General features: G+C 43.4%; 1 protein-coding gene and 1 pseudogene across 4 annotated transcripts in view; one reads left to right on the plus strand and one right to left on the minus strand.

Annotated features, from left to right (window-relative positions):
• Nucleotides 1–25,714, minus strand: part of INPP5B (inositol polyphosphate-5-phosphatase B) — a 51,073-nt gene that overhangs the window by 11,447 nt on the left and 13,912 nt on the right. For 2 of the 4 annotated variants that reach the window (XM_045190854.3, XM_053920487.2), the window contains 7 exons: nucleotides 10,860–10,956; nucleotides 9,036–9,203; nucleotides 8,087–8,188; nucleotides 7,047–7,161; nucleotides 6,576–6,692; nucleotides 5,748–5,935; nucleotides 4,158–4,269 (listed from right to left, as the gene is read on the minus strand). In XM_045190854.3, coding sequence (XP_045046789.2) covers nucleotides 4,158–4,269; nucleotides 5,748–5,935; nucleotides 6,576–6,692; nucleotides 7,047–7,161; nucleotides 8,087–8,188; nucleotides 9,036–9,203; nucleotides 10,860–10,956 — 899 coding nt within the window. Of the gene's footprint in view, nucleotides 1–4,157; nucleotides 4,270–5,747; nucleotides 5,936–6,575; nucleotides 6,693–7,046; nucleotides 7,162–8,086; nucleotides 8,189–9,035; nucleotides 9,204–10,859; nucleotides 10,957–10,991; nucleotides 11,147–14,047; nucleotides 14,138–25,714 lie in introns of all 4 variants that reach the window. The other 2 variants (XM_053920489.2, XM_053920488.2) reach the window with 2 other exon arrangements.
• LOC112299368 (zinc finger CCCH domain-containing protein 15-like) lies at nucleotides 14,103–15,795 on the plus strand (annotated as a pseudogene).

Here is a 25,714-nt window from a genome sequence, read left to right on the forward strand (position 1 = left end):
TAAAAGGGGGGGGGGGGGGGGCGTTATTTGTGCCAGACCCTCCATATAGTAGAAATATACCAAACCAATTATGAATTAATTTACATTAAAAACCACTTTTGAAAGAAGCTTGTCCAATTAGTTATATGAACCAAAGGAAGCTGTGTGCCTTGGTTTCCCCACGTGTAAGTTTTGGATTCACAATAGAATCTGCTTCACAGGACTGTTGGCAATGTGCGCTGTCAACTTAGAACAGTGCCTGACACATTACAATAACAGCTAGCCAGCTTCCTAATGCAGTAATTCCACGAGCTCCATCCAAATCACACTCTCAGCAAGAGATTAAAAAACACAGGTGCCCCTGCCTCTCTGCGCCCCCAGCACTCAGCTTGTACTAAGCAGACTAGTGAAGAACTGCCAGCTCTAACGTAGAAGGTAGCAGTTGCCAAATTCCCCAAAATGTGAATTCCTAATATAAACTATTAAAGAAAAAGCAACAGGAAATAATAAAAACGTAGGCATTAAAGTAAGCTGATGCTCCTTGAATGGGTATATATAGACCTTAAAACCACCTGGAAAGCAGAGAATACATAAAACAGGTACTTTTACTGGAGGAAACACCAAAAAAGAAAGTAAGAGAAGATGAGCATTAAACTCCCGAGGAAATGGGAATGCCTCAGTCCAGAATACAGAGGCAATGAACAGGCAGTTACCGAAGAGAATAAACTGGGTTAGGGCTGAAATGGGGATTAAAGAGAATAAAAGTAATTTACCAATGAAAACAGCTGGAGAGAAAAAAATGGGTTCATAAAAATATTATTACATAGAGAAAGACATAAAGTTGAAGGCTTTTCCCCTCCAACTGATCTGTACTGGGGAAAAAAGGTAACGGAAAGATTTAGACTAATGATTATTAAAGTGGGGGCATAGACTAAAAAGAAAAAGGACCGTAACATTCTGAACAAAACTGACCAAGGAACCGTTTTTCAATCTACTTAGGAGGAGCCTGAAGAAAGTCAGAGAGAAACTGATTTCTCTTATCCTGTGAAATGGCTTATGCTCCCAGACAGAAATGCTAACCCAAACAATGGTGGGAGAGAAAAGCAGGTCACAGAACCAATTCCCACCAGGAGTGAAGAAAACCACTCAGGAAAAAGAGCTGTCATTCACACTGGACACGTCTGGGGAGGAGGAAGAGAGGGGAACAGGAGGCACATTCAAAACAAATCAGTAAATCATTTAAAATACACCACGTGTCATGACTTCTGGTCAAGATGGCAGCGCAGCAGACATGGCTCACCCTCTTTGCACAACCACATCAAAATTACAACTGAAATACAGAACAACCATCACTCAGAACTGTCAGAAATTAAGTTGAATGGAAGTCCAACAACTACAGAACTACAGAAACCACGTCCATCCAGACTGGTAGGAGGGATGCGGACGCAGAATAGGCTGGTCCCTCACCTAGGTGTGGTGGATAAAAATTTGAGAGGGATACCTTGGGAGCAAGGAGTCCCAGCCCCACACCAGGTTAGCTCATACAACTTCCTGAATCCTCTCATGCAAACAACATCAGGCCTCAGTGAGCCCCAGGCCCAACACTAGCAGCATCCAGCCTAGATTCACACAGCTTGGCTTCACCTGGGAATCTCCAAGCCCCACATAAGTAGCAGCCATCTCAGATGCTTTACAGCTCAGGCAAGGCGGTCCCAGGCTAAACACAGATGGGGGCTGACCTTGGCCTGTACCACCCGGAAAACCACAGGGCCAGTGTACCCACTGGTCAGCTACAAACCACATCGGAGCACCACTATCCTGACCTTGCACAGCTGATCCTCCACGGAGGGCAGAATTGGTGGGCAGTGGTCACAGTCAATCCCTGCAGCTGACTGGCCTGGGTAAAACCCTCCTATTGATCTGCCAACAGCAACCAAGGCTCAACTCCAAGAGGAGGGTGTACATAGAAGACACACCTGAGTACTCAGCATGGGTAATGGTGAGGATGTGGCACTGGACCCTACAGGACACCCACTATATTAGGACACACTACCAAGACAAAGAGTCAAAGCAGCTCTACCCAGTGCATAGAAACAAACACAGGGAGGCTGCCAAAATGAGGAGACATGGCCCAAATGAAAGAACAGATCAAAACTCCAGAAAAAGGGCTAAACGATATGGAGATAAGCAATCTATCAGATGCAGAGTTCAAAACACTGGTTATGAAGATGCTTGGTGAACATAGTGGACCTCAACAGCATAAAAAAGATCCAGTCAGGAACAAAGGATACACCAATGAAATAAAGAACAGTTTACAGGGAAACAAGAGTGGATGAAGCCAAAAATCAAATCAATGATTTGGAAAATAGGGAACTAAAAAACAACCAATCAGAACAACAAGAAGAAAAAAGAATACAAAACAATGAAGATAGTATAAGCAGACCATAGGACAACTTCAAGAGGTCCAACATTTGCATCATAGGGGTACCAGAGGGAGAATAGAAAGAACAAGAAATTGGAAAACTATTTGAAAAAATAATGAAAGAAAACTTCCCTAATTTGGTGAAGGAAATAGACATGCAGGTCCAGGAAGCACAGAGAGCCCCAAACAAGATGGATGCAAAGTGGTCCACTCCAAGACACATCAAAATTAACAGGCCAAAGGTTAAAGATAAAGAGAGAATCTTAAAAGCAGCAAGAGAAAAGCAGTTAGTTACCTACAAGGGAGCTGAGAAAAGCAGTTAGTTACCTACAAGGGAGCTCCCATAAGACTGTCAGCTGATTTCTCAAGAGAAACTTTGCAGGCTAGAAGGGATTGGCAAGAAATACTGTAAGTCATGAAAAGCAGGGACCTACAGCCAAGACTGCTCTACCCAGCAAAGCTATCACTTAGAATTGAAGAGCAGATAAAGAGCTTTACAGAAAAAAGTATTAAAGGAGTTCATTATCACCAAACCATTATTATATGAAATGTTAAAGGGACTTATTTAAGAAAAAGAATATCAAAACTATAAACAATAAAATGGTAAAAATACATATTTATCAACGATTGAATCTAAAAAACAAACTAAGCAAACAAGAACAGAGACAGATTCATGGATACGGAGAGTATTTTGATGGTTGCCAGATGTGAGGGTTGTGGGGGGAGGGGATTAACAAGTACAAATAGGTAGTTACAGAATAGCCATGGGGATGTAAAGTACAGTATAGGAAGTGGAGTAGCCAAAGAACTTATAGGTATGATCCATGGACATGAACAATGGTGGGGGGATTACCTGAGGAAGTGGAAGTGCTAGGTGGAGGGGGGCACAGGAGGAAAAATCAGGACAACTGTATTAGCATAATCAATAAAATATAGGGTCCGGCACAAATAACACCTCCTTTTAATTATAAAATCATAAGCGTATAATTCAGTAACATAACAATATCACACTCAAGCATACCATATGACAGTTTAGGTGAGATGTTCAAATTGAAACTATAAATTACCTGGCTGATGTGGCTCAGTGGACTGAGCACTGGCTTGCGAACCAGAGGATCGTGGGTTCAATTTCCAGTTAGGCCAAATGCCTGGGTTGCAGGCCAGGTCGGGCCCCCAATAGGTGGCATGCAAAAGGCAACCACACATTGATGTTTCTCTCCCTCTCTTTCTCCTTCCCTTCCCCTCTCTCTAAAAATAAATAAATAAAATATTTTTTTAAAAAGAAGAAACTATAAATTAGTACACCAATATTATTACCCTACCAACCACACTCAAGCAAGTGTTACTTCTGCCAGACCCTGTATAAAAATAAAATAAAATATATCAAGTATCTTATTTATGAGAAGTCTGGTGCTCTTTTAGTCCCAACTTGAATGAATGAATGAGCACATGTGAGAGAGAGAGAGAGAGAGAGAGAGAGAGAGAGAGAGAGACAGAGAGAGAGAAAGAGACAGAGACAGAGACAGAGGACATGATCCTGCTCCCAAGGGAGACTAGGCACCTCCAGGGCCGAGCCAGTAGGGGGACAACTATGGAAGAGGGAAATGCAGGTGAAAGAAAGCCATGACTAGACATCGGCTCCTCAGGGGAACCTCCCGAGCCAAGGAAGAGGAGGCTGAGAGTTAGAAGCCAAGCTTTCCTGTGCCCTCACAGTATGGGGACAGCTGCCTGAAAGGGCACAGGTGGCCATCTGTACCTGGTCATACGCATGCAGGGTTTGAAAGGCCTTCTCTTCAATGAGCTTTTTCACTTTTTCCACATCCAACTCTTCTATCCTGTAGTTGAGGTCCCCCAGCCATAAGACCACACTGTGAGGACAGAGCACAAAGATCACAGGGTTTAGCAGGGACATTACCCGTCTTATCCAGCGGGCTTCTCACAGAAGGCCCCTGAGACTCAGCCTCTTGGGAAAGCAATGTAGCTGCTCAGGAAATCTCTCTCTCTTGTTATCCTATTTAATACCATGTCTAACATGCTGCTTACTCAATTATCTTGGTCCAAGTTAATTAAAAACCACCTTGCGTTTTCCTTGACTATTTATTATTGTATGGTTGCAAAGACAGTGTAAGAGGATCTAAAAGCAAGAAAATAATTTACTTCATTCTTGGGAAGAGGAAAAAAGATCCAGTACTGAGAGTCTTGTCAATCACCCTGGGACCCGGAACGAGATGATGCCACAAAGTCACCTCTGCCTCCATGCACACTCCCGTCCACAAAACACACTTTCAGCCTTTGTTTCTAGACCTGAGTTCCTCTGAAACAAAGCGCAACCTTTACAGGAGAGTCCGGGTTCAACCACCCCCATAGCATCGGTTGGCTCTTTGTGCAGAGTGCGACAGGTGTTTTATCACACCTGATGCTTTGGGCCAAAAGATAACCGAGTGCTCCTCGATGACACTGCACACCCCCCTGAAGCCCAGTGCCGCTCTATCAGAAGCTACGCACCAAGGCACTGGAGAGTCTGCACAGCAGCACGCACACCCCAACACGAAAGCAGAGTGACATGCAAGTTGCAGCCTCACAAACGAGGATGCTGCAGGTTTAGCAAGAGGGAAGACACACTCCCTGCTAGGTTCCCTGGAGAAGAAAAGCCATCCTGTAAGCTTCTAGGACACCGGTGAGCTCAAGAGAGTTCCACCATGGCGGCAGGCGGGATGAGAGGCTCGACTCTGCACGCTCCCTGGCAGACACCACAGCCCCAGTGGCTTCTTCCTCTTTACAAAAGAAGTGGCACAAGCTTCAAGTGTTACTTTCAAGTCTGAAATTCTAAGATCCCTTAAATGTAGACATAGAGGAAGTTTTAGAGATAAACGAAATGAAGAGGATAGACAAAAATTAGCGTAAGATGCTCCTGGCAGCTGCAACTGTCTCTTTATAAAGCTGAGGTACCAAAGACTAAGTGAAGGCAGCCAAATGCAGTCACCCTCCACTACATATGGTACTGGAAAGAACTTATGTATAAAATGCTGAAACATACTTCTAAAACCTGGAATTGAGGTGATCACTCTTGACTGTTTTCCTTGTGATGTTGTATCAAGGCAGACCCATATTACAATGAATCTTATACATTTTCCAGGGACAAATGATTTGAGAACAATTCTAGGTCTGCCAGATGGCAAGTTAGGAAACCTAGCATTCCCAAGGGGCGTGATCCACGTGTAACTGGGAGCTGACTAGAGCTCCCACTCCCGCAGTGGGAGGCCTCCCCCAGCTACCTCCCTCACAAAACAGAGAGCCCACGACTGTGCCCACCGGTGACCTGTTTGGGCCTGAAGCCCAGACTCACTCGTGCTTGCTGATGGTGAGAGGGGGAAGGCTTGGGTCAACCTGGCAAAACTGCATTCGAGAACAGATGTCCTTGTAGTCCTGGTTCCTCCTCTCGTACTCTTCGGTGTGGGCTGCCAAGTGAGCATTCACAACGCAGACGCTGGTGTTGTGGAGCTGGAACCTGATCGCCACTCCTCCTTTGTTGCCCTGCGAAAGGAGCCCAAAGAAATCCAGTTCACCGCCTCCTCGTTAGTCGTTTAAACCTGCAAACTTTGAAGATTTTCTCTTAACTAGTCTTCACAATAATCCTGTGAGGTAAGTAAAGCAGTGTTATTGTCTGTATTTTACAGGTAAGAAAACAAATCCAAGGGCAGAATGACTAGCCCGTCCGTGGCAAAGCTGAGTTCACTTTCCACTCCACCACAGGAGAGCTACATGCTCTCCCGTCTCCACAGAAAGCTGAGAGCTCTTGCGGTAGAACCTAAAAGCAGGGCTTCCACAGCCTCAAGAAGAGGAAAACGCACATCTTCACCAGCATTCTTTCTCTTCCTTTGTGACCCAATATAGTTTCTGCAATGTATTCCACGGATTACATGGGAGGATAAACTAGAGGTGCTCGTGTGGAGCAAACACAAGGATCTCTGATAGCTGGGCAAATCAGCCAGCAGTTCCCCAAAATATGGTTTCTCAATGGTGTGCTCGGTCTAGTCCTGCTTGAGGGTACAGTTCACCTTGTGATACTAGCATTCTCAAACTGGACACATGCAGTCAAAGTATCATGAGAAGCGGGGTCAAAACCTGAGGGATCCAGGCCCTCAGAGTGCCAAACACACGAGCAAGAACTCACCATCCTGCCCATGATGCCCGTCCCCACAGTCTCAGCTTCCACTTCCGAGATGTGCGCTGCATGCTCCTGTTTGACGTATAACAGCAGCATGATCCCAACCAGTCGGATGAGCTTCACCTGGAAAACAGAGCCCAACATTCAGGTCACGGTACTGAACAGAGGGTGACAGCAGGAATAAATATCCTAAAGGAAACGTGGTCTGAAAACTGGCTGAGGGTGTTACTTTATCTCCTTCTCCACACTAGGACCCAGGGTAATCACTTGTTCAACTCACTTAACATGTTATGTGACAACCTAAACAGCCTGTAAGTGCCAAGACTTAAATCTTTCCCACCCACAGGTGCCTCTTAGGGAGGACCTAGAAGTGAAATAGCAGGATAATTAGGACTGGCTTATGAAAAAAGTGAAAGATTGTCTTAGAATTTCCCTGCGTGACAACCTGAAATTCAAGGTCCTTGACTCCTCTCTTACCTTCGCATACTTGGCATCTGGATAAAGACTCTCTGACACAGCTTTAAACCATTCTTCCTCTTTTGGGGTGTCATGGAAGAAAAAGGCCTCCTTACTCAGATCAAGCTCCTGGAACCTGTCAGGAGAAGCAAGCAGTCAGAGAGCAGAGAAAGGTAATGTGCAAAATGGCATGTTTTCAGATTCTTTTGGGTGTGTAAATCCTAGCTTTCTGGTTAAACTGCAGGACCCTGAAGAGGAAAGAAAAACAAATTCTTAGAGCTGAGGGTCAAAATGCTAAGGAACTTACCAGTGCTTTCACAGGCAGCTGGCCATTTCTCCTTCACAACCAGCCTGTGACGCAGTTGGAAGCATCTGCATTTTACATCTGAGCCCACGAGCCCACAGAAGCACCAAGTGGCAAATGGGTTCAAACCTAGGTCTACATACGTCCCAAATCCTCGGCCCTTTCCACTTTACCATACAGGCTTCTTTGCTGCCCCCTTGCCATCAACAATGCCCAGTATAGTGGTGGGAACACAAAAAGTGTAAAACAAAAGGAATGACTGATGGGACTTTTTTTTTTTTAAAGCTAACCTTCCTTCCCTGGCAAAAGATATTTTTGCTATGTGACCAACAAAATGTGGAAATGTGTAAGTAATGCAAGTCAGTTCAAGGTGCAGTGATTTTAACAAAGGATTATACTAAAAAGTCAACACTAGCATGTAAATGCCAGGCACATTATTTTCATCATGCCAGAAATGTGTTTACCAGGAGGAAGAGCATCAAACAGAGAAGCAGCTGTTATTAAGCACATGTTTATTCTTCAATTCCTTCACCTGCTGTGAAGGCTTGGGTATATACAGGGATGGGCAAAAGTAGGTTTACAGTTGCATGTGAAACAGAGTTTATTCTTGTATTATTATTTATATTACTTATTGAGTTATTTTCCATACCAACAACTATAAACCTGCTTTGGCCCACCCCGTATGCATGTCCCCATCCCTTCAACCCCAGCTATACGTTTCTGAGCATGTAAAGGCGACTGGAAGAGAAGCACTCACCCTATACAGTACACGTCTGGGGCCTGGGTACTATGACTCAGCCAGGGTCGGAGGCATTCTTTGGGGGACTGTCCGTTCACATTGTATGTTCCCACAAAAAACCTGTCGCCAAAGAGAATCAGTCAGTCAGTTGGGAGGACTATGGAGACAACAGGGGAAAACATTTCATGCTGGTTTCAGCCTCTCTGGAGTAGAATTTTATGACATAAAAAATACCACATCTAACCTAGACCAGTGACTTCAGTCTGCTGTGACACTTGTTGCTTTTGTGATAACTTCAAACAATACAGGCCTACTCTGAACATTCCTACTTAGATTTAACAGCCATTGGAGAGCTATAATCCACAAACTGATTCTTTACCCTGTGCATGCTACACAAGTGAAAATAATGAAAAGTACCTTGGTAATTACTTTCAGAAGGAAAGCAACAGCAGTACTCACCACAATGGACTACTTCTACCCCTAGAAGCAACGTTACTTTGTCTTATGGTCACAATGCAGTAATTTTAAAAGATCTAGCAGAATCATACAATCTTTATTCATTTAACATTCAGTAATCTTGTCTAGAAAGTTACCAAACACTAACTTCATCTTACTAACTTCAATTTAAATCACTTTCTTCAAAGACCCAGAATGACCAGGGGATACGCCAACGTCAGGCTGGTGTTCCTTCTTTTGCACCCACACAGCTCTTCAAATATTCCTGTAACTATCTACAGGCTATGGCAGTCCCACCGTACCACACCTACCACAGGGCCTGGTCAGAGAAGGCACAGAAGGCTCACTAATGAAGAGGGAAAGGAATCACTCAGTTAGAACATGATGGGGGACATTCTGTAGTAGGATTTGCTTTCAAATCCAGGGTGTTAGGGATGGGGGAAAGTACTTAAATTTCAGAGAGCTGAATGACCATTTTCCTTTGAAAACAATCTAAGACCCAGATAGCTACCTGAAGTTCTGGATGTAGGTATAATCCTCTTCTTTCTGCACCAGGTGTGACTTCACTATTGTATCTCTCAGTCCAAACTTCTGCATTGACAAAATGTGAGCCTTGTCTGATACTGTGATGGTGGAGGAGCGAACCATGTCAGTCATTTCTGACCTGGATTTAGTCTGTCTGGAAAAAAAAGAAAAAAAATGTTTTTTATCATATTTTGATGAGTCTTTCAGCACAAAATGCATAAATATAAAGCTAGAAGTTTCCACACACAAGCATCCAAGTCACAGAAGACCAAAGGAGGCTAAAGTAAAACTTACTTGCCAAAACAACACTACTTCTATGTTGTTGATTATGTTGTCCATTGGTCCAGAGATTTTCTGATAATAAACTCAGAGAATTCCAAACATCCTTGAAGATATTCCAATCTAAGCCCTTCTTTTTTCAAATGAGAAAAATGAGACCCAGCATCAAGGATTCATCCAGCTGGATGGTGACAGGGCGCCTCACATAACAAGACTACGGAACAATCCAGATCCTTTGACTTGGTAATCCTGCCGTATCTCTATTCCAAAGGAATAATCCCCCCAAAAAGGCAATGAGAATTTATATCTCATTCCTATTGTGTAGTTTTAATAGTTATACTAAAAATTCTTCAACTGCCAACTTTAAAGTTAAACAAAATCTGACATCTACAGAATCCTAATAATAGCTCCAGAAACTTTTGTTGAAGATCATTTAGTGAATTGAGGTATGTAAAGCATCTGAAGTAATTCTGACACTAAATAAATGCCACATAAGTGTTTGATATCATTCCGGTCATGTACATACAGGGTGAGGTAACACAGGTTTACAGTTGTGTGTGGGGGTGCAACACAGAGTTTATTCTTTTACTGCTATTTATTAATTATTACATTTTTTTCTATACAAACAACTGTAAACCTATTTGCCCTGCCCTGCATTAATTAAGGCCATGTAAAACTGTATCTATGTGGCACTGGCCAGGTGGCTCAGGTGGTTGGAGCATTGTCCCATAGACCAACAGGTCGTGGGTTCGATCCCCCGTCGGGGTGTGTATAGGAGGCAATCAGTGTTTCTCTGTCACATCCATGTTTCTCTCCCTCTCTCTCCCTCTCTTCACCCCTACCCTCACACCATCCCTAAAATGAACTTTAAAAAAATATATCCTCAAATGACAGTTAAAAAAATGGATCTATGTGTACCGAGAAGGCTCAAAAGTGAATTGAGAATGGTAGATCAGGCTACTGAGTTAAAGTTCTTAAGTACAAAATTAAACTACTGACACAAGTGAGTATTATCTTGACCAGAAGATCCTGGCTGTGATCAGTAGGGGGAACTACAGTGCAGACTGAGTATGACGGCACATGAGAAAAAAGAAAGGAGTAAATAAAAATGGAAAGAAGACAACTCTTCACAGTCAGGAAACACCTGAAATAATAGGAGGGAAAAAGCAAAACACCTCTTCTAATCTTCTACATTTCTAAGCTAAAGTCAGGCTGCCAGTTTCAAATCCTAGATCTGCTACTTGCTAGGTCTAGATCTTGGGTGAGCAATGTAATCTCTCTTCTCACCTGTCTCCTTAGCTGTAAGACAGAAAAGATCATGGTACCTACCTCTGAGGTTAAAATAAGATAATCCGTGTAAGTGCATGGTGCTGGCATACACACTAAGGGCTCAGTAAATATCCAACATTTCTCAGGCCAGCTACCCTGGGACAACTTATCCCATACATCATGCAGAGTAATGGTTTCAGTTCTATAGGAACCGAGGGAAACTCAGTCCTAAGACCCAGCAGTGAAAGGAGAGCTGCATTACCTTGTGAGCAAGTTGTCTGGTTTATCATGACCCCGGGAGCTTTGGTCCACAAACAGGCCTTTCCCATTTGGCCTCAAATCATCCAAGTGAGAACCACCTAAGGGGACAGGGAAGGAATTAAAACATACTTACACACACTCTAACGTGCAGGCCGCAGCTTCTCGTATCATACTAGGAGTTATCAGTAGTCCACACGTTGCTCAAACGCATGGCCTATGCAGATGTCTGGGCGAAGCTCCCACAGAGCATTCCAAGAGGGGAAAAGGGATTTCATCTGGACGTCTTTACTGCGGAAAACGTAACACTCACAGCAAGCCTGACTCCCTTTTCTTGGAGACAGAGTGCATTACAGAAAGAATAAAGCTAACTTATCTGCAAACCTAAGTTCTGTCACCAGCTCTACTATTTACTGTCCCTTGACTTCGGGCAAGTCACTTCACCTCTCCAAATCTCAGTACTTTGACCTGCCCTACCCTCCTCACAGATTTACTGTAGATATCAAACAACTGACATGTGAGTAAGCACTCTGAAGCCACACAGCACATTATAAAGTAAATGACAGTGATCACATGACCACTTTCTGCAAAGGAGACTTCAATTCCAAGGAAGAAAAAGGCAAGAGTTACATATCTAATACTGGAAAGGGCCTAACTACCCTGGAGGATGAGAAGAGTTTGTCACTGTCAACAAATTGCCTTTGAAAAACAAAGGGCCCAAGTACTTGCAACAAAGAACTATTTGAGGAAAGCTGTTAAAACGAGATCATTAGAAAATTAATAATTATAGAAAGTTAGACTTCCAGCCAAGATGGAGGCATAGGTAGACATACTTCACTTCCTCACACAACCAAAAGGAGGACAACAACAAATTTAAAAACAAAAAAACACTAGAACTGCCAGAAAAATTGAACTGTATGGAAGTCCAACAACCAAGGAGTTAAAGAAGAAACTTTCATCCACACTGGTAGGAGGGGTGGACACAGGCAGCCCCGGGGGAGGGGACTGTAGCAAGGCGACAGACTGGGCAGATGAGATGGCGACTGGCGAACCAGGCAGTTCCACGTTTGTGTGCAGGTAAGCCGGGAAGAACAACTGGGGAGCAACAACTGGGGAGCAAGACAGACCACGCAACCCAGGGTTCCAGCGCAGGAAACTAAAGCCTCAAAACCTCTGGCTGTAAAAATCTGTCGGGGTTGAGGCCGAGGGAGAAACTCCCAGCCTCACAGGAGAGATCATGGAGAGACTCACCTGGGAATCAGCACCAGAAGGGCCCAATTTGCTGTGGATAGCGAGGAAAGTGACTGAAAGCGGGGAGAGGGAGGAGCAAGCGGCATTGTTCCCTCTCTGACCCCCCCACACACATATAGCGCCACAAGGCAGAGAAGTGAGTTGCCCCGCCCTTGTGAATACCTAAGGCTCTGCCTCTTACAATGTAACAGGTGTGCCCAAAGAAATATGGCCCAAATGAAAGGACAGATCAAAACTCCAGAAAAAGAACTAAGCAACTAGGAGAGAGCCAACCTATCAGATGCAGACTTCAAAACACTAGTTATCAGGATGCTCACAGAAATGATTGAGTACAGACACAAAATAGAGGAAGAAGTGAAGGCTATGCAAAGTGAATGAAGGCAAAATGTACAGGGAACCAACAGTGAAGGGAAGGAAACAGGGACTCAAGTCAAAGATTTGGAACAAAAGGAAGAAATAAACATTCAATCAGAACAGAATGAGGAAACAAGAATTCAAAAAATTTAGGAGATCCCCAGCTGGTGTGGCTCAGTGGACTGAGTGCCAGCCTGCAAACCAAAGGGCCACCGGTTTGATTCCCAGTTGGGCGACATGCCTGGGTTGCAGGCCAGGTCCACAGTAGGGGGCGTGCGAGAAGCAACCACACATTGATGTTTCTCTCCCTCTCTTTCTCTCTCCCTTCCCTTCTCTCTAAAAATAAATATATATTTTTTAAATTAGGAGACTTAGGAACCACCAGGACATCTTTAAATGTTCCAACATTCAAATCACAGGGGTGTCAGAAGAAGAGAAAGAGCAAGAAAGTGATAAACTTATTTGAAAAAATAATGAAGGAAAACTTCCCTAATCTGGTGAAGGAAATAGACTTCCAGGAAGTCCAGGAAGCTCAGAGATTCCCAAAGAAATTGGACCCAAGGAGGAACACACCAAGACACATCATAATTAAATTACTTGAGATTAAAGATAAGGAATCTTAAAAGCAGCCAAAAAAAGGAGACAGTTACCTACAAAGGAGTTCCCATAAGACTGTCAGCTGATTTCTCAAAAGAGACCTTATAGGCAAGAAGTGGCTGGAAAGAAGTATTCAAAGTCATGAAAAAGGCAAGGACCAACATCCAAGATTGCTCTATCCCACAACACTATCATCTAGAACAGAAGGGCAGATAAGGTGCTTCCCAAATAAGGCAAAGTTAAAGGAGGTCATCATCTCCAAGCCCTTATTATATGAAATGTTAAAGGGACTTACCCTAAGAAAAACTATGAACAGTAAAATGACAATAAACTCACAGCTATCAACAACTGAACCTAAAAAACAAAAACAAACTAAGCAAACAAGTAGAACAGGAACAGAATCACAGAAATGGAGATCACATGGACGGTTATCAGCGGGGAGAAGAGGGGAGAATGGAGAAAAGGTACAGGGAATAAGAAGCATAATTGGTAAGCACAAAACAGACAGGGGGAGGTTAAGAATAGTAGAGGAAATGGAGAAGCCAAAGAACTTATATGTATGACCCATGGACATGAACTATGGGGGAAATCACTGGAGGCGGGGGTCATGCAGGCAGAGGGATAAAGGGGAGAGAAAAAAAAGGACAACTGTAATAGCATAATCAATAAAATATACTTTAAAAAAAAGAAATTTATCTGCCAATAGCTTCTCTGCACCTTAAAACCTAGATCTCTTGTCAACAGGGAACAGCATGAAGAGGCCACAGAGAGATGCTGCTTCCGTACACAAGTTATAAGGAGCACCAGAGGCATGAAACATCACTGAAGAATTTTGTTCTGAGGACTATCACTAAACATGGACTTTTTAACCATGAGTTCACATGAACCAGGAAAAACAAACTTTAGAGCTGCAAAGAAAACACAATCATTTGAAACAGGAAAATAAAGACAGGGCCCATGTCTTCCTCCTCCACCCACAGGGTCAGATACCTTGAGGGTTTCCTTAAGCTGTGCTTAAGTCTGGCTGGTGCCACCTGTCTCCGCAATGCCCTCCAGGAAACAGGCTCAGGATGGGGGCAGCTAAAAGGCAGAGCAGGAAAAAAAGATTATCAAAGACAAAGCTTTTGGCCTAAAGAATAAGAAAGGAACAAAGCAACAGAAGTTTATCAAGGCTGTCACTCATCAAGTTACATTTGGTCAACAAAATCCACATCAGGTAGCATGAAGGGAAGCTGAAAAGAAATTGAAGAAAGATAAGAAGAAAGAATTGCAAGAGCTAAATGAGCTGTTCAAACCCCTAGTTGCTGCTCAAAAAGGTGCAAATAAATGTAAGTTCTCTCATGACCTCACTCTGGAGAGGAAGTGTGAGAAGGGAAGTGTTTGTTTACATTGATCCAAGAGACAAAGAACGTGACAAAGATACTATGGATAATTGATTGGGATGGGGGAAAAAACTAGAAGTAGTGAACAAGAAGCACAGTGAGCCCTGGCTGGTGTTGTTCAATAGATTAAACACCAAAGAGTCCCTGGTTTGATTCCCAGTCAAAGCACAGGCCTGGGTTGCCAGCCGGGTCCCCAGTAGGGGGCGCACGAGAAGCAACCACACATTGATGTTTCTCTCCCTCTCTTTCTCCTCCCTTTCCCTCTCTAAAAAATAAAATAAATAAAATCTTTAAAAGAAGCACAAAAACTCAAGCATTTCCTTGAAACTATTGAAAACAAATGTGGCTGGTTTAGGGAATGCCCTGGAGGGGGAGATATTTGCATGTATCCTCGTGCACTTTCTCCTGGATTTGTATTGAGAAAAGATAAATAGAAAGATTTCATTAGAAAATTTAATTGAAGAGTGTTCCGCCCTACTCCAAATTTTACCAAAATTACTCTCGAACCTTTTCTTCCGTGGAAGAAAAGGAAAAGACAAGGAAAGGCTGACAAGCTTAAGCAAGATGTGGAAAGGAAAGCAGACTTCAAAGCAGGGAAAGCATTAGTGATCAGTGATCATGAGGTGTTTGAATTTCGTCCTGAACTGATTAGTGATGATAAGGAAGCAGATGATACCCACTACAACCCAAGGAATAGGTGGTGATGAGGCTGATGCTTCAGTGAACATAAATGACATAGATTTAAGCCTGTCCATCCCAAGAGATGTAGATGAGACAGGTACTACTGTAGCCAGTCCTGAACGATTCAGGGCATGTACTTCAGAAAAAGATGAAAACAAATTAAGTGAATCTTCCAGACATAGGACTGAAAACAGTGAAGTGATTTAGGGGGGTGGGCTGGGTAGAGGAGGGAAAAGGGGGAAAATTTGGAACTGGAATAGAATGATAATTAAGTAAAAAAGAAGTGATTTAGGAGAGGGCATCTAAGGGGAGGGCAGGTAAATGGAGTCATCAGTGCTGTTCCTGTTGATGAAAATCTTTTTATGGGGCAGGGGAAAGATGTGGATTAAGTAGAAGAATTAAACATGCTTGATTTAGAAGAATGACATCAAACAAGTCAATGGAAAAAAATGAAGCCAGCTCAGCATGAATTGAAATGGACATTAATTTTTTTCCACCTAGAATTCTTCAACTGGATGTTTATTTCCCACACTGATTTTGGACGGCTCAGTCTCCTCCAAAAGAAATATTTTCCCTACGTCTTGTCTTTGGCTACATCTCACAGTAAGTTCAGAGTAGTTCATGAATTGAAAATATGATCATTGCAGAAAATGATTGGTTGTTTTTAACTGTCCACTCAAGTAGGAAGTGTTACTGCTTTGCCAGCTTTTGATCTTCTCCAGCCACATCACTACAAGAACAACATAAATTTAAATTTAAGATACCCTTTATTTAATGCAGTTTTTAGTGGGTGATTTTATTTCCTTTGTATTTCTACGTGTAAAAGACTGCCTAAAATATGAGAACTGCACTTCACAAAGGAAACTGCACATGCAGATTTAGTGTTGTACGTCTCTGGACAATTAGATGAACAAGTAAAATGAAACTTCTGTAACCTACAGGATCAGCTGCAATGCCCCGTGATGGTCTGTTTTACAAACTTATCCCTCGTCTTTTTTGCCAATAAAGTTATAAATAAAGACCATTACCCATTAAAAAGAAAAGAGTTACATTTCAACACCCCCAATGAATCACCAAGGCCTTTCAATCGTGCTTCCTAAATGCCTCTCAAATCACTGTCTTCCTACCCCCAATGTCACTGCACTAGTCTGGAGCATCCTGTAGTATCGGCAGGGGGGCCTAGAAGCAAGAACACACTGGTAGCAACGGCCACACTCTGTGTCCAGGTCTTGGTTTCTAATACCATTCTCCAATATAAGCATCCAGGGCTCCTTGAGATAGTTATTTCTGGAATGCGGCAAGAAATATAAAAGACGAGCCTGGCACATTTGGTAGTACCAGCGAATAAGACGGTGCTCGAAAAACAAACACAGAAAACCCACTGTGGTCAGGGTATGTCAAAGGGACACAGGAGCCAACTGAAAGGTAGTTGGAACAATTTGAGCAACAAAGTTATAAAGCAGTATTGGATTATAATCCAAAGTATAAAATATCCATCAGTCCATACTGATATAAATAATAAAAAATTAATAGAGAGAAGAAACAAAGTCCTATGAAAAATTCCAGGTAATTTAGGTATATATTCTGCATTCCAGGAGAGGAAGCACAATTCCCCACTCCTTAGGTATGGGCTACACACAGTGACATCCTTCCGAAGACAAGAGTACGCAAGGGCAGGAGAAAGGCTCGCTGCAGTGGAGACGCCTGACCAACAGGCCCTCAGCCCGGTGAATACGGTTCACAGCAACAGCGGTGCTGATGATACACTTTTGCGTGATGAGAATGCTGCTCCACTTCTGTCATCTTCCTCCCACAACCTATAGCCCCAGTCTAATTGTGAGAAAAATACCAGACAAATCCAAATGGAGGCTCATTCTACAAACACCTGACCAGCACTCCTCAAAACTGTCAAGGCCATCAAAACCAAGGAAGAGGCCCTGGCTGGGGAGCTCAGCTGGCTAGCACATCATCCCAGTACACCAAGGTTGTGGGTTTGATGCCTGGTCAGGGCACATACGAGAAGCAACCAATGAATGCACTGATGGGTTCACTCCCTTTTTTGCCCCCTTACCCACATCTAATGACAAAAAAAGTCAATGTTTCTCTTTAAAAAAAAGAAGAGTCTGAGAAATAGTCGCAGCCTAGAGAAGCCTAAGGTGGTGCCCTAGAACAAAAAAGGGCATAAGGTACCAACAAAGGAAATGTGAATAAAATGTGACTTTGGCTAATAGTAATGTATCAATATTGGTTCATTAATTGTGAAGAACATGTCATAACTAATGTAATATGGGGAAACCGAGTGTGGGATATATAGGATCTCTCTGTACTATCATCGCAATTTCTCTGAAAACCTAAAACTGTTCAAAAATAACATTTTTTGAAGTCATACTAGGGAGTGAACTTTTCAAAACTCTTTGAAAGGCTTATCCAGTCTCTGCCTCACCTCTGATTCTCTTCTCAAGCCTCTGCAGCTGGGCCTCTGTTCCCCATTACAGTAAGTACTTCCTCTTTTTTTTTTTTTTTTTTTAGTATTTTATTGTTTATGCTATTACAGTTGTCCTACTTTTCTCCCTTCGCCCTCCCTCCACCCAGCCCACCCCCTGCTTCCACAGTCCGTGTCCACGGGTCCTTCATATATGTTCTTTGAGTAAGTCCTTAATTCTGTCAGTAGGTTCTTGGAAATGACATATAAGGAAACCCACTTTACCATGGGCTAATTGACATAAATAAGAACTAAGTTCCTATGGCATAATTCTGATCACAAAATTTCTCACTGAAGACCCAGCAGCTCAGGGAGCAAGGTGGGAACCTGCAGTGGGAACCCACCGTGGACAGGACCCGCTTCCAGGGCCACTCATTCCCACCCCCACTCACTCAGCCTGGGGCAGTCTGGACACCCAGTTCACCACATGCACGTCTTCAGGATGTTGAAGGAAAACCGTGCAAACTCCACACAGACAGCAGCCCTGGCCAGGAATCGATTTTTCTTCTCATCAATGTTGGAATGAAACGATGTTGAACGAAATGACGTTATTCAGGGACCTGCTGTACTCCACTGCAACGGCTTGTGTTAAGTTACTGGTAACCTTCCGGTTGCCAAGTCCAGTGCTCAACTCCCAGTTTCCAGCTAACTCCACTTCTGCCTCTTAGGCAGCACTCGATAGATGACCACTGCTTCCTCCAGTAATTACTATAAAGTCTTTTTGGACCTGGCCCGTAACCCAGGCACGTGCCCTAACTGGGAGTCGAACCGATGACCCTTTGCTTCACAGTCCAGCACTCAATCCACTGAACCATGCCAGCCAGGGCCAGTGAGTCCTTTCTTTAGTCCCTGAAGATGTCTCTCTTTCTCCAACCACCTACCCCTCATGCGCAGGAATGACTTCAGTCAAGGTCCTGGGATCACCTCTTCTCTAGCCACACTCCTTCTCATGCAGGTGATTTCACTGTTTTAAAAAACACCCCCATGCTGATCACTCCCACATTTACATCTCCAGCCTGGACAAAAGCTCCAGATTCTTACAGTCAGCTTTCCCCCTTAGTCTTATCATATCAGTAAATGCCACCATCACTCAGCCAGCCTCTCCAAATTAAAAACTAAGACTCACTGGTGACTCCCTTTTTTGCCCCCTAACACCCACATCCAATTCATCAGCAGATTCAGGCAAGCTCTACTTTCAAAAATGCACCTGCAAGTTCCCACCAAGTCTACAGTAGCTACTTCCTAAATGCTCTTGAGCTTCTACACTTACACTGCTATTGTAAGTTTTCCAGATAGCAGCCAGAGTGAATGGGAAATAAGTATATCACTATATCTGATGAAGTTATTTCTCTGCTTAAAACTTTCAAAGAGCTTTCCAGGCACTCAGAGGAGGATCCAACCCCTGAAGAGAACTGATGGGGCCCTACCTCACCTGGCATCCACGCCTCTCTTAGTCGCCCACTGTGTTCTGTGCTAAACGTCGCTCAATCTGATTTTGCAGCACTTCTCTTTCTGCTGTTCCTGGAACATGTCAAGCTCATTCCCAACTCAGGGACTTCGCTCTTGCTGGTCCCTCTTCCTGGAATGCTTCTCCTCTAGGTCCCCACAGTGCTCACTCCATTTCACCCAGCTCCCTGCCCAAATGTCAGAAGCTCTTTCAAACACCCGATCCAAGCTGGTCCCACTGCCCCACATCGCTCCAGCGCCTTACACCAAAGGTTCCTGAACTTTCCCAGTTCACAGCACCCTTACTGTCGCAATTATCATTATTATTTTTGAAGTACTTCTCAGCCAAAAGAAAAAAAAAAAAAAAACTAATAGTTCTGTTTAAATAGTTAAGGGCAAATGAATCACTAGGTATTTAAGCCCTATTAACTTAGTGGCAGTATGAAAAAATAATACACATAATTAGAAAAAATAATAATTCTATTTCATTTTAAATGACCACCATTAATTACAAATGAGATGTGTGTGTGTGCTGGGTACTGAAGAATTCTCAAACCTTGGAGCCGGACTGGACACCACACAACACTCCACATTTGATTTGTCATCGTACTTATTTTTGACCACAGCAGCTACCAAAAACCCACCTTCGAAAAGATATGATGTGCCCTGACCAGTGTGGCTCAGTTGGTTGTGTGTCATCCCATAAAGTAAAAGGTCGCAGGTTCAATTCCTGGTCAAGGATCATCCGTGGGTTGCGGGTTTGGTCCCCTGTTGGGGCACGTACAAGTGGCAACCAATCGATGTTTCTCTCTCACACCAATGTTTCCTCTCCCTCTTTCTCCCTCCCTTCCCTTCTCTCTAAAAATAAAATCTTTTTTTAAATGATATGATGCTAATATCAAAAGGAATGCAGCACCATCTAATGTTGAAACTGAATAACCTTAAGCTACACGTGGTGTTCCAGAAGACTTCACCTGTCCCTGCATTTACCTTCAAAATGTTCAATGTCCCAGCGTCCCTGTGAGTTCACCGCATTGCCCCAGGGTACATCAGCAAACAGTTGGGGAATCTGCTATTAACATTTTTCCTCCTATCAATACCATTTGACGTTACATATTAATATACTCATTGCTTTATTGGATGCTATTTCCACTAAAATGTAAGCTCCACGAGGCAAGGACTCTGTCATCTTTATGCTATTTCCCAGGGACCTGGACCAGCATCTGGTGCACAGTAGGTATTCAATGTGTTAAGTGCATGAAAGTATCAGGAAACTTAAGTTAATAGCTCTACCATTACTCTCCTGTCTGACAAGTTACTTCCTCTCTTTGGGTCTTAGTTTCTTCATCTATAAAGCAGAGACTTTAATGTAAATATCTCATCGGGCTTTAGAATATGCAAAGGCTCTTTCTGCATGTCAGTGCTTTCCAAGGACCCAGGATTTTTTTTTTTTTAAGTAGTTCCTACTGAGGGCCAGACTGAAAGGGCACGCAGGCAGCTTAGCTGGTCCGTAAGTGGGAAGCGCACTGACTGCAGAGATGCCTTGCGGGCCTGCGTCTGTCTCAGGACTCCATCCAGCAGGGCCTGGCACACCTTCATTCCCCACGCTGTGTATGGAAACTTTAAGGCATGGTCTGGGGATTTCCAGCTACAGGCAGTCTTCTCGGAATCTTTTCTCTCCTGAATCTGGCACGGAAGCTGGCTGTCAGCAGCTCTTCACCAAACTTGCCATCACACAGCCCCTCTCTGGCCACAGCTTCCTGTCCTTCCTACTCTCCTGCTTCCCCATTCCCGCTCTGTCCCTTCTTCCTATGTTCTGTCACCAAGTCCTATAAATCCTGTCTCCTAAGTATTTTATTTCTTTATCCTCACCTGAGGACATGTTTATTGATTTTAGAGAAGGGGGAAGGGAAGGAGAGAAAGAACAACTGGTTGCCTCTCCTAGTGCCCCAACCAGAGACTGAACCTGCAACCTTAGGCACACACCCTGAGCAGGAATCAAACTCACGACCTTTTGGTTTACAGTGCAATGCTCAACCAACTCAGCCACACCAGCCAGGGTTCTCCTAAATATTTTTATACCTCACCCTCTTCCCTACCCCCTACTGCCATGCCTTAGCTTAGGCCCTGAATATTTCTGGAAAGCACATTTAGTGATTTCCCTGCCTCCATTCTCACTCCCTCTGATCCATTATGCCAATGCCTAGAAGAAACGAATCTGCACATGCCGTTCCTGTGCCTAAAATCCCTAAATAGTCTCCATCACCTTTGGACTAAAACCCAAGCCCTGGAGTACTACATGCAAATGAAACTGAGGGTCCTTATGGCTTTGATTACATTTCGTTTTAAATCCTAGCTCTAGAAATCACCACTCTCGTTCTCTATGCTTCAGAGACCTAGCTTTTACCTCAGTAATCAGGACCTGACTAATGGTCACACAATGGGGACCTCTAGCAGGCTGAAGATAACATCTTGAGCTATGTTTCAGTTCCTGAGCCCTAAGGTGGAACCACCCCTGGCTACTTTTCCATGAAACCAGACAGAGGGATGCCAGAACAGACCTCAGGGCTGTTCTCAAGACCTGAAGAAATGATTCACTGCCCTTACATCACCTCTGATTAGCTCCTTGCATGACCCCAAACTCCTAACCCAAGGTATCTCGAGATTTTCACCCTGCAACCCACACACCATTAAGGAGTTCAGGATTTTGAGCTTTGGCTTCCGGTTCTCCCGAGCAGCACCATTCATAATAAAATAGCCAATATTGCCCCACAGTAATTCTCAGTGTTTAGTGTTTGGCTCTGCTAGTGCCAGGTGGATGAGCTCTCTCTGTTCTGTAACATAAAGACCTGTGTAATTAGCCCCAGACTACCTTTCCAGCCCCATCTCCCACCACCCACTCCCACCTCCAATCCAGCCGCACACACCCAATCCAGTCACACCAAAATGACTTTTAGATGTTGCCTCCTCACCCTACTCCTGACTCTAGGTGTACCCGACCACCCCTCAATCCTACCTACATGCGGTGAACTACAAACTCATCCTTCAGGACTCCGCTCTGGAGGCATCTCTTTCAAAAGGCTTTCTCTGGTCCTCTCCTTAGACTCTCATATACCCAGTGCTTCCCTCTATCAAGGCATTTATCATAGGAAAATTACAACTGGGTTTAACTCTTTTTACTTGCCTTACCTCCTTAGCTAAGCAAGGACTGATGTTTTTTCTTATGGACCCCACTTACCATAACATATGGAACAAACCAAGCAGTCGCTAACCACACACACACTGAACAACAGGGCAAAAGCTCAATGCCATCTCTGGGTGCTTTCTCGATGACCACTTTTCACACTTACAACTGAAAGCACTTCCCAGTAAGAGTCTACTTACTAGGTCAACCAGAGTAACAAGTGAAGCTCCATCTGCACGTATAAAAGTATGGAACTGTTCCATTTTTCTTGCAAATTCTGAGCACTGCACTAAACATCTTATACAACCAAAACCCTTCTCACACGCTTCACTAACTAGACAACGACAACCCTACGGGCTCCTTCCGGAGCCAGAGCAGCTATGAAGCATGAATCAGATCCCCTGCCCTTTACTGAAATCCTCCGGGCTCAGTGCGTGTTGGAATTCAGAACTGGGAGGGATCTAAGAACGATAACACATTACCTGCACCATCTATTACACAACACTCCCGGCAGAGTCTGAGCCAATGCCCAGTAATAAAAACCTTAATATTTCCACAGTGCGATTTATGAGTAGCAACACTTTGTGAGATAAATAAAGCCTATAAATAGTCTCCGATCAGTCAGGCAAGTCTTACTGCCAAACTGGGCTTGGGCCAAGCTTACAAAAAATTTTTCAGTCTTCTGAACTGCTGATAAAGGACTGAGGATGGGAGTGAAGAGCATAGCCTGACATAGCTACATGCACCAGAAATGACTGGAGTGTATGTCTACACACATGTATACCACATGTTTACCAACATACATTTATTTACATTTATACAGACACACACATACACACACATGGGAAAGTGTGGAAGAGTATACGTCAAATGTCAATAGTAGTCATTTCCCAGTGACAGGATTTTTCTTTTTGCCTATAGGCACTTTCTAAGTTAGCTAAAATAATATAATGTATATTATTTTATATATATGTATACACACACACTCACACATATATCCAGCACTATTTTTTATTTTCAGCTATGTATGTAAAATAGGTTTTGGAGTCAGACTAAGGTTCCATTTCTGGCCCTGCCACTTACTAGGTGTAGGACCCTGAGAAAGTTATCTGACTTTTCTCTAAGCTTCTGCTTCCTCAACTTAACAAAGATAAGTTATCTGCTTCATACGGTTACTGTCTTCCTTTCCCATGGTTAACTTAAGGCTCTCTCAAACAGCATGGCCAACCAAGACCTGTTAAAGGCCCATATCTACAAAACAAGATAGGAGGGAAGGCCTCAGTTTCAATGTCTTGTAGCCAGGCCTACCACTGACGTGGGGCCTGAGCTTTTACTAAAATATCATTACCACACAAGGAAAAAAAGTAAATTCAATCCAAGATCCAAATACCCCATTTCTTTTGAGAACAGTCCGAGAAGCAGCAACGTTTTTTCTTAATTCAATTGTTCCTTCTCTCTCCTCCTCTTGCTCCACTTCCCCCTGCAGGTCCCCTAGTTATCTGTAGGTACAGAGACCAGTGCTGCCCAATAGAATTTTCTGTGATGATGAAAATGCTCTGTAACCGCACTGCCCAAAACAGTAGCCACTAGTCACACTTGAACACTTAAAAAATGTGGCCAGACAGGATGAGAACCTGAATTTATTTTATTACCTAAATTAAATTTAAATAGCCAGTGGCTACCATATTGATCATTACCTGCCTAGATCTTGTTCTTTATCTTCTACAAGAATCATCAGCCATCGCAGTCAATTCTAAAGGACGCTGTCCAGCTCTACCTGAGCTCAGTCCCTCCATTGTCAACTGGGGGGTTCTGCAAGATGTTCTTTGCAGAGGTGGGTCCCAGGTAAAACAGTGCTTTGACATCCGGGCCCTCTCCGTCACTAGCATCATCATTCTCCCCATCAGCCAGGTTGGCCATCCTGCCAGTCCTCACCCCTGTCCTCGGGTCCCCATAGCCAGTCATTCATCTGGTCTCTTCATTCTCACAACTGCCTTGCTCCAGGCCATCCTCTCCTCACCTGTTACCTCAAGAGTCTCCCAACTGTTAGGTCCTCCTGCTTCTCCCTGCCAATGCAGTCTCCAAACACGGCCAGATTCAAACCTGATTTCATCTCTCCCTGCCCTAAGACTTGCAACATTACACCACTGCCCGCAGGTTAATATCCAAACTAGGTGAACTGGCATATAGGGCCCAAACTGGCCCCATGCTCTCTCACCAACCCACCACCCAAAGACAGCCCAATATGAACAGACTGGTTCCAAGTCATTAAACTCTACTCATTTTAGAACTAGTATTGCCAGATAAAATTCAGCACACCCAATAAATCTCAATTTCAAATAGACAATAATTTCTTCTGACATACGTATATCAAAAAAAGTAGCTGTTTCCCTGTAATTCAAATTTAACCGAATGTTCTATAGTTTTACTTGATAAATACGGCAACTCTGTTTGGAACTAAAATGTTCACCAAAAATGTAGTCAATATCTCCAACAAAGATCAGGTTAAATTTGTCTTCACTTCTTTCTGCTAAATTTCTAAATACACTTGAATTAATGATGGGATGATGAAGCCATACAGTAATTGGGGAAATAGGTTGAGCATTAATATTATTTTCCCCCTTCTTTATTCACAGGAATTCAAAGGGAAATGAGAAGTTTCCTGGTTTGAAACAAGGCCAGCTAATTCAGAAACATTTGCAAGTATATATAAGACAATGCAGATCGACCTTGGAAATTAATTTTGAATACCGATGAGATTAAGTCAATGTGGTGAAAGAACATGGATGTCACTTTTACCACTTTTTCATAACTTTACTTTCCAATAAAACTGTTTTTAAAAAAATGCAGAGTGGCTCCCCATGCATGCCACCCTCACTGCTGCCTTCATACGAGGTCATACATCCTTCACTCTCCAGCCACACTAGTGCTCAGCAATCATTTCTCTGAATTTGGAAGGCCTTCTTATCCACACAACTTGTTTGAACAAGTTGTAACTTGTTAAGAGAAATTAGAATGTGCTGGAAAAAGCCTTGGGCTTTGGAATACAATAGACCTGGCTATTTTACTGGCTCCATCCACTACCTCATATGAAATCTCAAGCAAATTACTTAATTTGTTTCCTCATTTGTGAAATAAGGATAACACCACTCAACTTACAGAGAGGCCAAAAGAAAAAACAAATGAAATTTAAATGGGTCGAGAGTCTAACACAATGCCTAGTACACAGCGGCTGTTCAGGAGCTGTTAGTTCTTTTCCCTCTGCCCCACCACTGTAGTCCCCCACTGCCCTAATAACAATGGCGACCACTTATTGAGTACCCTCTAATAGCCAGCTACTGTGCTAAGTGTTTCATATGTTACTTCTGACTGTGGGCCTCATTTCTACAAATGAGGTTACTGAGGCCCAGAGCAGATAGCAGACAAGCTCACAGACACAGAGGCAAACCCGTAAATGGCACTACTGACATTAAAACCCAGAT

This window comes from Desmodus rotundus, chromosome 3 (genome assembly GCF_022682495.2).
Source record: "Desmodus rotundus isolate HL8 chromosome 3, HLdesRot8A.1, whole genome shotgun sequence".
Taxonomy (NCBI): Eukaryota; Metazoa; Chordata; class Mammalia; order Chiroptera; family Phyllostomidae; genus Desmodus; species Desmodus rotundus.